The following is a 15261-nucleotide window of genomic DNA, read 5'->3' on the forward strand; positions in this document are numbered from 1 at the left end:
GGTAAGCATTTAAGTGGCTTGTTTTTTAGCAGAATATTCAATTTCCTAAACTTGGTCATTTATTCTAACACTAAACTCTTTCTTCCACAGGCCTAATTGTGGAATTTTCGTGCTCAAATAGATAGAATGCTTTATTTTGGAATATCCGATTGAATCAGTTTCGTCGGATAGGATGTGCATATATAGACGAAAGATTGCGGTAGATATCTGTAATAACGAATACTTTTTTCATCCTTGTAAGTCCTAATTGTAGTAGATAATCAGAATATACTGATTGAAATATTATGTAATAAACTTGTATTTTTTATCCTTTCTTTTCGTATCTTATCAGTGACCTAAATAAATAAAGATATGTTAAACATGAAATATTATGAAAGACATGTTTAAAGATAATGATCTGACCCTTTTATATGCACCATGTTTCGTACTAACAAGTAAAGTATAATTGAAACGCATAATAACATGTAAAAATAACTAACATTGTATAGCTCAATGTTATTCTCCTTGACACAAGATGGATTAGCAAAGAAAATATCCTCTTTAGATTGACAGTCCAATTAAGCAAAACTTGTAATTATAGACTTCTTAAGTAGTATGTATCAAATTCAAAATTTCATGGTAGATTGCATTTTTGTGCAACAATTGTGTAATTTTATTTCATCCATTGGCTTTATTAGAACTTTTATGTTTTCTCTTGTTCTTACTCTAGATAAAACGATATATAATTGACCATGCGAGAAAACAGATTCGGGCAAATATAGTCCAACGAAATCTAAAGTTTGACCTTGAGCTTTGTTAATGGTCATTGAAAAACAAGGACGAACGGAAAATTGAGTTCTCTTAAATGGTACTGAATACTTATCTCCTTCAAGTGGAATAAATGGAATTTTAGGTAAAAATACTTGTTTTCCACGATATTCACCTATTCCAATTTCGGCTAAAATAACATTTCATTTAAATTCTCAACAAAGTCTAGTCCCATTGCACAAACCTTTAGAAGGATTAATGTTTCTAAGCAACATAACATGACAGTTTTTTTTTAGTACAAGTTCATGTGGAGGGATACCATTTGGAGTTAGACCATTCAAAAAGTCCTCATGAATAAATTCTTCTGTTTTATCAATTACTTCATCAAACTAAAATATGTAAATATCTCTCCTGGAATTTCTTTAATTAACATATTATTTATTACATCCACATGTTCATTTTTTGGAGTCAAAATAACTCTGTTCATCATAGTATTCAAATTGCCACCATATGTGTGAAAATTAGGAAACACAATAGCAATTAATTTTTTCAATGATTCAAATTCATTCTCAAAATCTATTATTATATCTGAAGGAAGCTTAATCATGTGACATGTATGTTCTCTTTCTATTCCATTTCCAATTCTAAGTAAATATTCACAGAACAAAGGATCTAATTTAGCTCTCATATTCTCAGTCAACGGTAGTTGTATAAAATATTGTCATAAATTTGAAAAAACTAAATTGACTTTCATGATATTATCTTTTGTTCCTCTTTGTACTATTGGCAATACTTGTCGAAAATCTCTTTCGAACACAACAACATTTCAACCAAATCGCAATTCACATTCAGTAATATCTTTTAACATTTTATCCAAAGCTTCCAAAGCACATCTATTAATCATCGGTGCTTCATCGCACACAATTAGCTTTGTCATTTGTAAAAGTTGATGATTGTTTACTTACTGAACATCGCATATCAGAACTTGCTTGAAGTGGGATTTTAAAACGTAAATGACCAGTTCTCCCAGTCGGCAATAAAGAAGCAGCCATTCCCGATAATGCTGTTGCTAATGTAATAAGTTGTCGAGATCGTACTGTAGCAAGTAATGCCTTGTACAGAAAAGTTTTTCCAGTACCTCCTAGACCATAAATAAAAAAACTCCATTTTTATTATTTACAACACAATCTAAAATAACATCATAGGCAGATTGTTGTTCCTTATTTAAATTCTCTGTAAAATACATGTCACACTGAACATTAATATTTGTAGTTTCTTCTAAAATTTTGTTTGCTAACACATCAGCATCATTCACAATTACGTCAAAATCTACCAGACCGAAATCATTTATATTTGTACCAAAAACTTTCAAGAATGAATTTATGCATCTCAAAGCCCTAATCTCGGCATCACATACTGTCATGCTTGCATGTAAAAAATCTTCTATCATGTACACTTTAAATTTAACCCATAAATTCATAGGATTTGCAGGGCTGCAAAAAATTAACACATTAGCAAAGAGGCAACGCAATGATATAGGCATTTCATAGGTGGTCGCCTCATTTATACACATTTCACAATAATCATTCCCACCTATGAGACCATGAAAAAATGCAGCTCCGCGATAAGTAGGCACAACTATGTTATTAACTGTTCTTAAATTTTGAAAAGACTTAGGCCCTTTAACATGATTCAATAAAACTCTTAGAAAGTATCTCTGGCCCTCAGATAGATCAGCAGCAACTATTCTACCAATAACATTTTGCTTCTTTCTAGGACTCCAAACTCGAAAATATGTATTCCATACAAAGTATGTAGGAAAATCCTTATAAAGTAAAGTTCGTGCCTTTTCATTTGAAATATTCATTCTAAAACATTCAGTTAAAATTGTTCGTTGAATGGAGTCTTTATTTATAACTTCTGATGGATCATCTGTTGCATCATATGTAACCAACTGAGCATCTTCAATATGTAACTGCAAAGAAACTACAGAAGGAGATATGTCGAATAAATCAAAACTAAAAATTCTCCATATAGCTTCCGGTGCAGATATCCATCTAGTGGTTTGATAATTCGAAATCTCATCAACATAATGCTCATTAGTTTTTTTATTCACCATAAAATTAACACGATCATGTCCTTTGTATACATATTTGTATAAATATTTGACTGCTTTAACAGAATAACATATTTCAACATTAATGTGACAATCATACTTAGTTAAAATATAAGGATTATATGGTACAACCCATCTATTGTCTAGTACAGACCCTCTGACCTTAACAGTAACACCATCGTCACAAGGCCTGTAAAGTAGATATGGATCACTACCTAATGAAGTATGCAAAATGTATTCTCTTGGATACTTGTTTTTACAGGTACGGTTATTTTCCATGCACACATTTGTTGGATTTAATTGTCCATAAGGACCGTGCATCATATGTTTGACCACAGTAGCATGCAGGTGAGGATTTCTCTTTGGATCTGGTATTTCACAAGAAACAATTTCGTCAACTTGCGTCGAATTAGTAATCTTAAAATTCATTTTAAATAACAGGAGAAAATGAACATGAGGTAGACCTCTTTTTTGGAATTCAATTACATGCACATAGGCAGCTATAGGCCCTAGAATTTCTCTCTTTATTAAATCTGTTTTTAGTTTTTCAAGTTTGCTCGAAATATTCGGGCTAACAAATCTGGCCTATTTTGTATGCTATCATTGTGCCTCAATTCTTGTTTAATTTCAGGCCAATTTGGAGTGCATGTCATTGTTAAAATTATATCAAGTTTTTCATATCTTTGAACTAAATGCATTGCATCCATATATCTTTTAGTTAAATTTCTAGGACCCCCAATAAACCCTTAGACAACACAATTGATTTGCCAATTTTATAGCCTCTATTCTCACCATTTTGTATACTATATAAAATTCCTTGGTAAAGTTCACCTCGTATAGTCTTTTGATTATTATGAAAATAATCTAATCTCGCAATTTCAATCTTAACATACATATCCACTATATATTATTGTAAAAGTCTACCTGTATAAAGGAGTACAGACTTATCTGAAAGTCTGATTTGAAGTTTGTAGCAATAATATTCACGGTATGACACAGTAATTCGTTTCTTACCTCTCTTCATAGCTGAAAGGAAAAAAAAATTAAAGTCACAAAGATAGATCTAGAAATGACAATACATTTATGCACTCTAAAAATATTAAAAATTTTCAATGGTAATAAAACTTACCACGATCTTCCATCCCTATAAGTTGTTCGGCCGAATCAATGTGATTGATTTGTATGAAATCTTCATGAACTATTGAAGTATTCAAATTTACCTTTTCGATACCTTCATGCCATCCAGGTTCTCCATAGGTGAATATTAATGGATATTGAAGTGGATCATAACAGCCATAATAGTAATTTACTCTATGTGTAGTATTGGAATGTTCATAAATCAATATATCACGAGTCTTTATGCTTGCAGATGGATCATCATCATCCCACACTGCAGCCACCTGTTCACATGGTGGCATGTTATATACTCTCTGGTCGAGACCCGGATCAGACCTCAGTACGATACAGCATGAATCAAAATCAGAAACTTCACTTAATGATCGAAAGAAACGACAATATGGATTTATCTTTAAGATAGCTATCAACTTTTTCAAAGTTGATTCACTTAACCTATCTGAAATTTGTAGTCTATTACTAATTTCATTATAAGTATCGTAAAAGTATAACTGCAAATATGTAGAATTTCCATCAGTTGGTAGAAGTGGATTTATAAAATGGTATACCTGTCCCTGAACTTTGAACGTATATACATCTCTATTATTTTTGCACAAATTTTTATCATATTTAACACCAAATGAAGTGAATGCAAAATGGTTGTTGTAAGTACGAGCAACTTTTAGCAATCGCTTCACATGAAATAGAAGTAAATAGCTCATACAATTCAGGGGGAATACTGTTCAGCTGTAATTTAACATTTCCATCACAACAACAAAAACTCTTATTTTCTTTGTAAAATTTTTTTTGCACCACAATGTTTACAAATTGTACAAGACAGAAGAATATAAGGTTCAACTAGAATATTTCGTATATCAATTTTCTTCGAACGATCTAAAATGATAGGAACATGTGAACCACATTGAGATTGCATATTGTCATCTTCAAATTGCTTTTCCACACCAATGTTTTCATCAACATGAAGATCCTTCTGTAATTCGACATGATTAATATAATCTAGAATCATAAAATTAGTATAAAATCGTTGAAAGACAACAGAAGTGCAGAAATTGGATTAAAAAATAATTTCACAAAAACAAGATGAAAGAAAAATGTACTACAACATGACCAAATAAATAGCCGGATGAAAAAAAATTATAAAAAAAAATATTCAATCTACGAAACCTGGTGTGAATTTAGGACAACATCTCACCATTCTTCCTGGCATATGTGTAAAAATTGTAGATACTTCTATAATACCAAATATTTATGTTAAAATTACGTAAAAATATTAAACCAACAAAAAATCACATTTAAACAACAAATCGTACCTATATATCTCTTACGCAATTTGTCTTTTTGTACCCTTGGCTGAATTACAAGTTCAAAATTGTGTGCCTGTGTGGATAGGTCCAGCCTTCTTAAACGAGCACGTCTACTCTTAAACCAATTATAAACATTCATATTAGAGATTTGCCCATATAACGATAGTTCGGAGACTATCTGCATGATCCTTGACTTGTTTGGGGTTTTATTCTCTTGATTAAATATAGATTCAAGAACTTGAAATTGTACAGATGTAGGTGTCCAATATTGCTTACTCATTGTATTGCTAAAAGAAAGAAACCACAAAAATCAACTCAATAAAATTGGAAACATAACTAAGAGTATGCACATTGAAAACAATATCCTCATATAAAAGAAGCCAAAAAAATGCATACATTTCAATGACTCGAACAATAGGAAATATATCGAAAAAAACCCACCAACAACAAGTCTATCGTTAAATAAAATATCGCTGAACAAAATATACACGCAATTGAAAATAGGGAGAAAACAAAAGGATGGGAGGGATGGGAAATGTATGATGAAAATAAGGACAAAGACAAGGTGCTTGTACGAACGAAACGAAAACAACGACGTTTTCGTTCAAAAGGTAAAAGGACAATGACATAGACAGGAAAATGAATAAATTATACTCACTTAAGTATTATAGTTGGAAGAAAAAAAACTAATACTTATTCATTTTTCTATTTCTATATTATAAATTATAAATTTTTATCATCACATAAATAGAAATTGCAAAATTTTAAAAATAACGTTAAGAGAGTCCGACTATTAGTTAAATTTCATACAAAATAAGAAACTCATGTTTAAACTAAAATATAACTCCATATTAAGTAATAAAATTACGTTGGACAAAACAAAAAAATAATATTGAAATATTTGTTGTAATAACAGTTAAGAGAAAAAGAGGGGAAAAAAATAATGCCTCCATAATTACGGAAGCTCAAAGGGCAAAGCCTCCGTAATTACGGAGGCATCAAAGTGCCTCCATAATTATGGAGGCTCAAACTGCCTCCGTAATTAACAAATTTCATTTTTTCCCCCTTTCTTATTTCTTTATCGACTCTCTGCATCAAAATTTAATTTCATTTAATCAACTTAGTTTTTTTTAATAGATGTGATTCCTAAAATAAATACATAAAATATAAATCATTTTTTTTATATATACAAATATTATATAAATCCAATGAGTAAAAATGTAGATAAATAATAGACATATTATATATTAATTACATTTTCAATCGTAACATTTTGATTGCAATCAAATAATGTGTGAAACGAGTTAAGATAAAATAGTTACTCACGTGATACTTCAATAATTTCTTTCTCCTCACTTTTATTTTTGGGAAGAGTAAGATTAGGTTTTTTTGGTAACATATTGTCTATTTCTACAACCCGTAAACCTATTGTGAAATCTAGAGAAAAGGAAAAAACATAAGAAGTACATATCTTCTAATTTAAATAGCTTTTCATGTTTTCAAAATTTACCTTAAATCACTCCTTACATAAAATATTTACATATCTTCACTTGCAGGTGCTCAACAAAAAGAAAATAAGGTGTCTAACTACTCTTTCCTAATTACCATAGCTATTTTTTCAACACTAAATTTTACAGTTTTAACTTACATCTTGTTTATTGAGATGGACTAAATATCAATCTTCAATTCTTCTATTAAAAATCGAACACGAATCATGAATTTCTTACCAAACTTCACGATATTGTTCTACACCGACATATAGAATATATTTTTTTAGATCACATACAAAATTTATCTTATAGACATGGAACTTCCATTAACAAACTTTCTAACTCGCCTATACTGCAAAATCTACCTTAAAATCTATATTAGGGCCTCCACAAAGTAAATAATAGAGTTATTCTAACAAAATTTTCATTGTACTATATTGAAATAGAATGGAGGTGTCACATCGTTTCTTCAGAATCATTACTCCTCCACAAAACTATAATACCCGTTTGGTTAGTCACACAAGAGTTTCTCCTCTCACATTTGAATAGATGCATTCTTAATATCTCTCTTATACTTTTTAATGTATATGTATAGCTGCTTCCCAGATCCTTTGTCAACGATTGGAGACACCAACTTGGTGACATAGTACGAGTAACTGCATATGATGGTATAATTGTCACAATTTGATTGGAAAGAGATAATGGAAGAATATATTTTGTCAATGGATGGGAACAACTTTTTGACCATCATAACTTACAGGATGCTCATATTTTGGTATTTGAATATAACGAAAACTTCACATTTAATATGACCATATTTGACTATTCTGAATTAGAAGTCACATATGACTCCGATGTTCCCGAAAAATACAACGTTTCACATACTGATAACCCTGCATTTGAAATAACACTAACACCTCATCACAACAGTCATCGGGAAATTGTAAGTGTCATCTTTAATATCTCATTCTACATTCATCTCTTCCACATAAATTTCATTTAAAGATCAATAATTTATTCATTCATAATTTTCCAGGATATACCAGGACAGTTCTCTAGATATCATCTACCAAAAGGCCTGCGAAGTGTTCAAATCCATGATTCTTTACATCACGACTGGGAACTCGCCCCAAATTTGCGACCTAATGGTCTAATAAGACATATGACTATAGGTTGGGCAGATTTTTTTAGAGAAAAAGAACTACAAATGAGCGATACATGTGTTTTCGAACTTTTGAACAGAGAACCCCCAACGTTCATCGTCTACAAAAAAGACCATGTTGGTAGAAGTTTGACACGTCTATGAGACATCTTTACTTTCTTCTAATTATTTTCATGTAATTCTATTCTGTTATTTCCACGCCCAATTCTATTTACTCTCTTATTTTACCAGTTTACTCCAGAGTTTGTGTACAACAAATCAACATCAACATCCAAGTTCAACACTATACAAGAAAAATGAAAAATCAAATCATATGAAAATAGATTTCCCCCTCATTAATCATCGTAGGAAAAACCTCTAGATATTATTGCTACCACGAACTAAAGAAAAATTGAAAACATTCTCCACCACTACCTGCAAACTAAAATAAGGCCAAAAGAACATGCGTCAACGGTCGAACAAACAAAGAGAACAAATACAATATAAGCGCAATGATTGAAGCACAAAATATAGATATCCCAAATATAATAGAAACAAAAATAGTATACATATACATACATGGAAAAAAGAAATGAACCAATGAAACTCAAAGAGAAAGAAGTAGCGTGTAAAAATGGAGAAGAAGAAAGAAAAATCTATCTAAAGTGAGTACATCACTGCAGCTTATATATATATATATATATATTTATTTATTTATTTATTTATTTTTTTGTCCGCAAACAGCCTCGTCTTGGCTTCAGAGATGTAAAAAATTAAACATAAAAAAATTGCTACTGGAAGGGCAGACGGCGTCATTTTTACTCCAGAAAAAAAATTGCTACAGAGTGTAGATATATAAGAATCTACTGTTCTTTCTACAGTAACAATACATTGCCTTTTTTTTATACAATAGTGACAATACATCCATCAGAATTTAGCAAAACAGAACAGTCAAACTATATATCACAAAAAATAAAATAAAATAATCTGAAAAAGGAATTCAAAAGCAAATGATACTGTCCAGTCCTAAACATTGCAGACGAATGATCAATTAAAGTGCATTAACCAATGAGAAACATGGGATGCATAGTTATATCTCCAAATAAGTAAGTACCTCACAGTTTATTTATGTTGCTGGTATTATTTGAGAATATTCTATAAGACTACTCAAGAGTAGCTATATTTTATCCCTCTGTGTAACAGGATACACAGAAAATACACCACCCAAAGATGTGCAAAATTGTTTCGACTTCTTAATATTAGAATTGGATTTGGGTGAGCCATTTCAACTCTGGTTGGCAAACGTGATACCCTTTTCAATAGAGGATTTCAACTCGGGTTTAAGAGCTTCTAGTCCTTGTTGCTCGAAATCAGAGAGTGGGCCCAAGCCTAGGACTTCTTCAACACCGTTCTTCCCAAGCCTCACCTGGAAGCAGAAACAAGACAATTTTCATAATTACTAATTGGTAAATAGCTAACAACCAGAACCTTATATGCAGAATTATGAATTATAAATACATATATTGGAAATTGTTTTGAGGGAAATCTCGTGCCCATATAAAATTAAGCAGGCCAACCAGAATTAGAAAATATAAATGACTTAACAGCACACACGAGGTTTAATAACCAATGATCGGATAAATTTGATATCCTCAATTAAGCTCAAGAAATAACATATGTATGTTAGCCAGCCAACAATGCAGACAACATGGCTTCACACAATATCACAAAATGTGCTGATTTTAAGGCTTTACAAAAAGGCACACGCATGATATTTGTCCAACAAGTCTGCTGGTGTGATTCATTCAAAAAAAATTATTACATGACTCAAAAGATGTGAAAACCTGACAACCAGAGGTTTTACCCATTAACAACCATTGTACTCATATGGCTTCTCATTGAGGAACCAAAAAAGTACCGTTGCGATTCCATTACCTTGGATGCGAAAAAAGGTAGCTCAGTGACGGTTGACTGCACAAATGAGCACTCGACAACATCTGGGACCCCATTAAGTCCCTTCAAGCAGGCATCAGCAAATATAGCCCCAGCATAACTGCATAAAAATCAGTGCTTCATTAGGACTACTTAATCAAATTTGACAAGTCATTAGCAAGAAATCACAGTTAACAACCAGCATCAAATTCAATGGCTGCTTTTGACATATATCCCAGCTTAAATTGTCTGCTATGACCGAAAAATTGGAAAAATCTTTTCTACAGAGTAGGTTCAGTTTGTCATGCATTTGGATGATGTTCACATCAAGGCACACACTAATCAAGAAATAAAAGGAAATTGATCGTGCCATAGTAGCACAAGGAGTTTTGTGTGTATACTGTACATAGAATAGCATAATCAGCAACTAAGTCATCTAGGATTTAGAAATAGCCTCTTCCTTTCAAATTTGAGCTTCAATCTCTAAACCGCCAGTTGACCAAATACCTTGCACTGAAAATTCGAAAGAAAAAATAGAATAGTTGATACTTACGCCATTGATAGCGTAGCTGAACCTTTTCCTGCCTTAGCTTCGACAACTTCTGTCCCACCATCTTGAGTTCGTTTTGTGAGAGCTTTAATTTCCTCATCTGACAAATTGGCTCTTGGTGTAGCCTATTATCAAATGTTCAACCAAATATTGCAAGTCTAAATGAAGCGCACTAGTGCCAACTTGAAAAAATAAGACAAAAAATATAACAAGCCAAAAAAACAAAATAAAAAAAAACAAGTACCTGTGAAAACAAAGGGAGAATGGTTATGCCAGCATGCCCACCAACAACGGGTACATTGACCTCTGCAAGAAAGAGGCAGAAAATTTAGGCAGTGAACAGAAATTTCAATATGAAAAATATAATTCAAGATTAACAAGCAATATTGAATGAGCAAGTAAAGATATGTACACACACCTGCCACATTGACTTTGGCCTTGCCAGCATAGAATGTCTTGGCCCTAACAACGTCAAGTGTGGTCACGCCAAATAGTTTCTTCTCATTGTAGGTTCCTGCTCTCTTGAAGACCTCAGCAGCAATTGGTACAGTGGAGTTCACAGGGTTACTAATCATATTGACAAGGGCCTGGTTTTGGAAGAAGTATACAGTTATGGAACATTTCAGTAAAGAGAAGCCATGAAAAATCCAATAACTTGAAAGCAGGAAGGCTCACACTGGGGCAATACTTGGAGATTGCAGTGCAAAGAGATTTAACAATTCCAGCATTGATGTTGAAGAGATCATCACGAGTCATGCCAGGCTTTCTGGGTACACCAGCTGGAATGATGACAATGTCAGATCCCTCCAGAGCCTGCCCCAGCTGGTCTTCTCCCATGAACCCAGCAACCTATGTAATATTCAAGAAAATGGGTGTTTTATATTTCGAACCATGAATAAAAAGTAAAAAGACATGCAATATACTGAAGGAAAGGGAAAAAAAAAAAAAAAAAAGCACACAGCTTCATAGATTATGAAGCTATTGGAATGAGACATATGAAGATCAAGTATATGTGTAGCACGAAGCTTAAGAGGAACAAACCTCAAAACAACAGACATAACAACCAAATATTCAATACGGCAACAATCATGATTGAATTTAGAATGTGTGAGGTTTGATACTCGAGGAAACACAAGCATGCTAGTTTTCTTGAAAAACTATTTTAGAATTATGTTTCCTCCACAAACTCAGGTGGTGGTGTAGAGCAACTTCCAATCCAAATTAAATGAAAATGAAATTGGATGTTAGTATTGATACGGAAATTACTATGAATCAAGACCACGGGATCATTTAATTAGTCATCTAAGCTTCCATATTAAATCTAGAGAATCCACATCTGTTTCAAATGAAACTCTCTGAATAGACACAATCCAAATTTTTAATAAGAGATATCATTTCTCACGAGGAAATATATTTGACATCTTGAAGAGACAAAAAAGTATCTACCTACTTTGTCATTTCAAATATTGGAAGTAAAGGGTAAAAAGAACGTTTATTCATTCTCCACACCACACTCTGATGTCTCCCTACTTCTTTGGGAGTGTAATCAATCATTTTCAACTATTGCAACAAAGATATAGCACAAAATTGAAATAAACAAATCCAAATTGATCCAAAACCTAAAAGTGAGAGGAGACAATAGGTGGCCCAAAACCCTAAACAAATACAAATGAAACTCAATAAAAACAGAAATAAGGTAATAATTACACTAGAAACAGAAATTGTGATATACAGAGAGAGAGAGAGACCTCGGATCTGGTGTTGATGTGGCTGACGTCAGCGGCGACGCCAGGAGTTCCGGCGATATCATAGAGAGCGAGCTTGGAGACGAGAGGGTTGAGCTTCATGAGCAGAGCCAACGGTTGTCCGATCCCACCGGCAGCTCCCAAAACGGCAACTTTTCGCTCCGGCGCAGAGTCTGATGCGAAGCCGCGCCGCATTACGTGGGATGCCGATGGAGGAGTGGCGGAGCAGCTCCTCCTGAGTACAGATCTCAACATAGCTGCCTTCATTTTCAGCTTTTCTTCTCTAATCTAGTTGTGGTTTTTAGATAGAAATTGTAAGTTAATGAATAGGCAAAGATGAATTTTGCTTGTATTTATATGATGGGGATGGTGTGTTTGAGGACTCCAATTTTTACTTTTAAGAGAATTGATTCAAATATGAAGCATAGAACCTAAAAGATATGAAGGGGGAGTGAACAAACCCGTGATAGGAACGCGATCTAGGTGCTTGTTTGTACCCCCATTAGCCGTAAATAATGTATTATGAAATAGTGATTTATATTGAAATGTGTGATTATAAAAGAAGGAAAATTTCTGATTTGTGTAATATTAATGTAATAAACTACGTATGATTGAAAATGACTATTGTAAAAAAAATAATGTGATCAGTAAACAAACAAAGCCAGTCAAACCAATTTTTGGTGCAATTTTCAAAATTTCAGTTGAATTGACTAATCCGATTTGCAAAAAGTCAAACTTTGTTTCGATGTTTTTTCAAGATTTACTTCTAAGCCTCATCAACAATCACTATCAATTACTTGCAAGTATTTGTGCATCTACTACATGTATTTAAGACACAGAAAATATTGAATTCTGCTGAAAATATAAATTAAGCCCCGTTTGTCATCAGTTAAAATGAATTTTTGGAAAAAAATAAATGAATTTTGAAATAGTGATTTTTTGGAGAACGTGTGACTAAAAAAGAAGGAATTTTTTTTATTAAAATAGAAAATATTTTATTACGTTAATGTATGATTGAAAATGAGTTTGAGAAATCATTTTGATTTAATAGAAGACAAATAAGGGCTAAAATCTCTTTTGTCTAAAAAGCTAAGCTCCACATGGCACTATATGATAATTTGTTATCAATAAAGTCAAAAGTATGGGAAACATTTAACAAAACTTGTATTGATGCACGTGGTAAAATGTAAGTGAATTGTTTTTTTTCCCTTTTTTTTTTGTATTTTTCAATGATGTCACGTCATGTGTTGTTTGTACAATTTTTTTGTTAAAAAATTTTGTACTTATAACATGATTTATTTGTTATATTGATGCCCTCGAAATTTTCGAGTCAAATGGTTGTCTGGTGACAACATTAGACATTAGTTGTGTTATGCTTCATTTTCTGTGTAACTAACGTCGACAATGAAAGAATATTTACAATCTTTCTAGCATACACAAACTTATGCTCATTCCCAATAATATCAAAATGAGACTTTTACATCCATGATGCCATTGGGTGCTCTAAACTTTCTAGTGTCAACATCTTCAAATTAGAAAACCATGCAAATGATCAAGGATAGATTCAGGATTGAATTCAAAATCGAATTAAAAAATTTCAAGTTAGGCTAATATGTGAAAAAAAAAATTACACATTAAAAATCTGTTTTTACCAAAATAAAGGGTGAAATCACCCTAAAAAAATATTAATTGGGCCTCGTAGAGGGGGGACTACAGCCCAGCTAGTCCCCCCCGCCCTACATCCATCCCTGCGAACAATTAAAGATGCTATTTGGACCAAAAACGTAAAAAGTTCATTATGCATTTCATAATTAAGTTCATGATGATAGTGTAAAATTTCATATTTAATTTCAAAATGAAGCAATCCATAAATGTTACAGATTTTCATCAAGGTAGAGGGTTGTAAATTTACAGTATAAAAGGATGAGAATTTTTAGTGTAAGACAAAAGGTTAGTTCTTTTGTTTCCGTGATCTTGCTATAGAGGAGAATCGGCTTTGAATTGTAAAAGTTTTACATTAAAGTCAGACCGTCGCAGAATTTTTGGTTAGTATCTTCACAATTCTCTTAACCACATGACTTAGCCTTTGTTTAATTCTCATTCTCCTAAAAATTTATTTTCTCAAAATTCATTTTTAACCACATATTTTTTAATAAAATAATTTTACACGCAAACTCAAAACTTTTTTTTTAATTTTTAATCACACATTTTTCATCAATTTACTGTTCAAAATGCATTATTTCCCCAAAATGGGATCAAACAACTCTTGTTGAAGATTATCACCACATCATCTTTCAATACATCAAATAAAATATTCACACGTAATCTTATTACACAAATGACCTTTCTTGCAATACTAAATAGACCAAGAGCTATAACCTCACATTGGTTGGTTGGTGGATTTTCAAGAATAAACAGACATTAATCATACCAAATATGTTTTACTCTTTTTAAATTAGAATTCTTCATTCATCAAATTCATATTCATATTCATTTTCAATTATATATTTATAAAATAAAGTTCTTATTTGATGATCATTAATTTTATAAAATGGAGTTTCAATATTGATTTTTGAGAGAATGCGTGATTAAAAAATGGATTTTTTTTTTAATTTGGTGCAAAATATTTTATTATATAAATATATGATTGAAAATAAATATGAAAATTAAAGAGTTTTATTTTAAAAAGAGAAAAATGGTGACAAAATATCTTACATGTAAACTCAAAAAAAAAAAAATTTTACTTTTTAACTACACAATTTTAAAAAAAAAATTGCTTGTGCAACACCCTTATGTGCTCCTTATGTACTCCAGGAATAATCCAATATTATTTTCCAGCAATTTTTCTTAGGAATAAAGCTCCTACACAGATCCTTTTCAACAGGATCTGTGCAGGGCCTCTCCCATGAGGGTGGGCCCCCCACACCCATATGTAGGATTCACCTTCATGTTTGTGCATCTGTACAGATTCCTTCTAAATAGATTTGTACAAATAGCACAACTCTTTTTCTTATCAGGTTAGTGAACCAAACAATACTCTCTCCGTGCACGCAATCGTATCAATCGGCCCCCACGTAAGACTATCGCTCAACTACGCAGACG

The 15261-nt window shown here is 32.2% G+C and overlaps 1 protein-coding gene across 1 annotated transcript; it reads right to left on the bottom strand.

Annotated features, from left to right (window-relative positions):
• Positions 1–8893: 8893 nt before the first annotated feature.
• LOC111382988 (malate dehydrogenase, mitochondrial) lies at positions 8894–12670 on the bottom strand. The gene is made up of 7 exons (XM_023007032.1): positions 12163–12670; positions 11090–11263; positions 10833–11001; positions 10659–10720; positions 10418–10539; positions 9868–9985; positions 8894–9358 (listed from the first exon to the last, which is right to left on the bottom strand). The coding sequence occupies exons 1-7, from the start codon at positions 12424–12426 to the stop codon at positions 9218–9220; spliced, it is 1050 nt and encodes a 349-aa protein (XP_022862800.1). The 5' UTR covers positions 12427–12670; the 3' UTR covers positions 8894–9217.
• Positions 12671–15261: the final 2591 nt, after the last annotated feature.

Source organism: Olea europaea, unplaced genomic scaffold, assembly GCF_002742605.1.
Source record: "Olea europaea var. sylvestris unplaced genomic scaffold, O_europaea_v1 scaffold2598, whole genome shotgun sequence".
Classification (NCBI taxonomy): Eukaryota; Viridiplantae; Streptophyta; class Magnoliopsida; order Lamiales; family Oleaceae; genus Olea; species Olea europaea.

Coding starts and splice junctions, on each gene's coding strand:
- LOC111382988 (XM_023007032.1), bottom strand. CDS start 12,426: ATGAAGGCAGCTATGTTGAGATCTGTACTCAGGAGGAGCTGCTCCGCC. Junction 11,264..12,162: donor ACATCAACACCAGATCCGAG/GTCTCTCTCTCT, acceptor AATATTACATAG/GTTGCTGGGTTCATGGGAGA. Junction 9,986..10,417: donor TCAGCTACGCTATCAATGGC/GTAAGTATCAAC, acceptor ATTTTTATGCAG/TTATGCTGGGGCTATATTTG.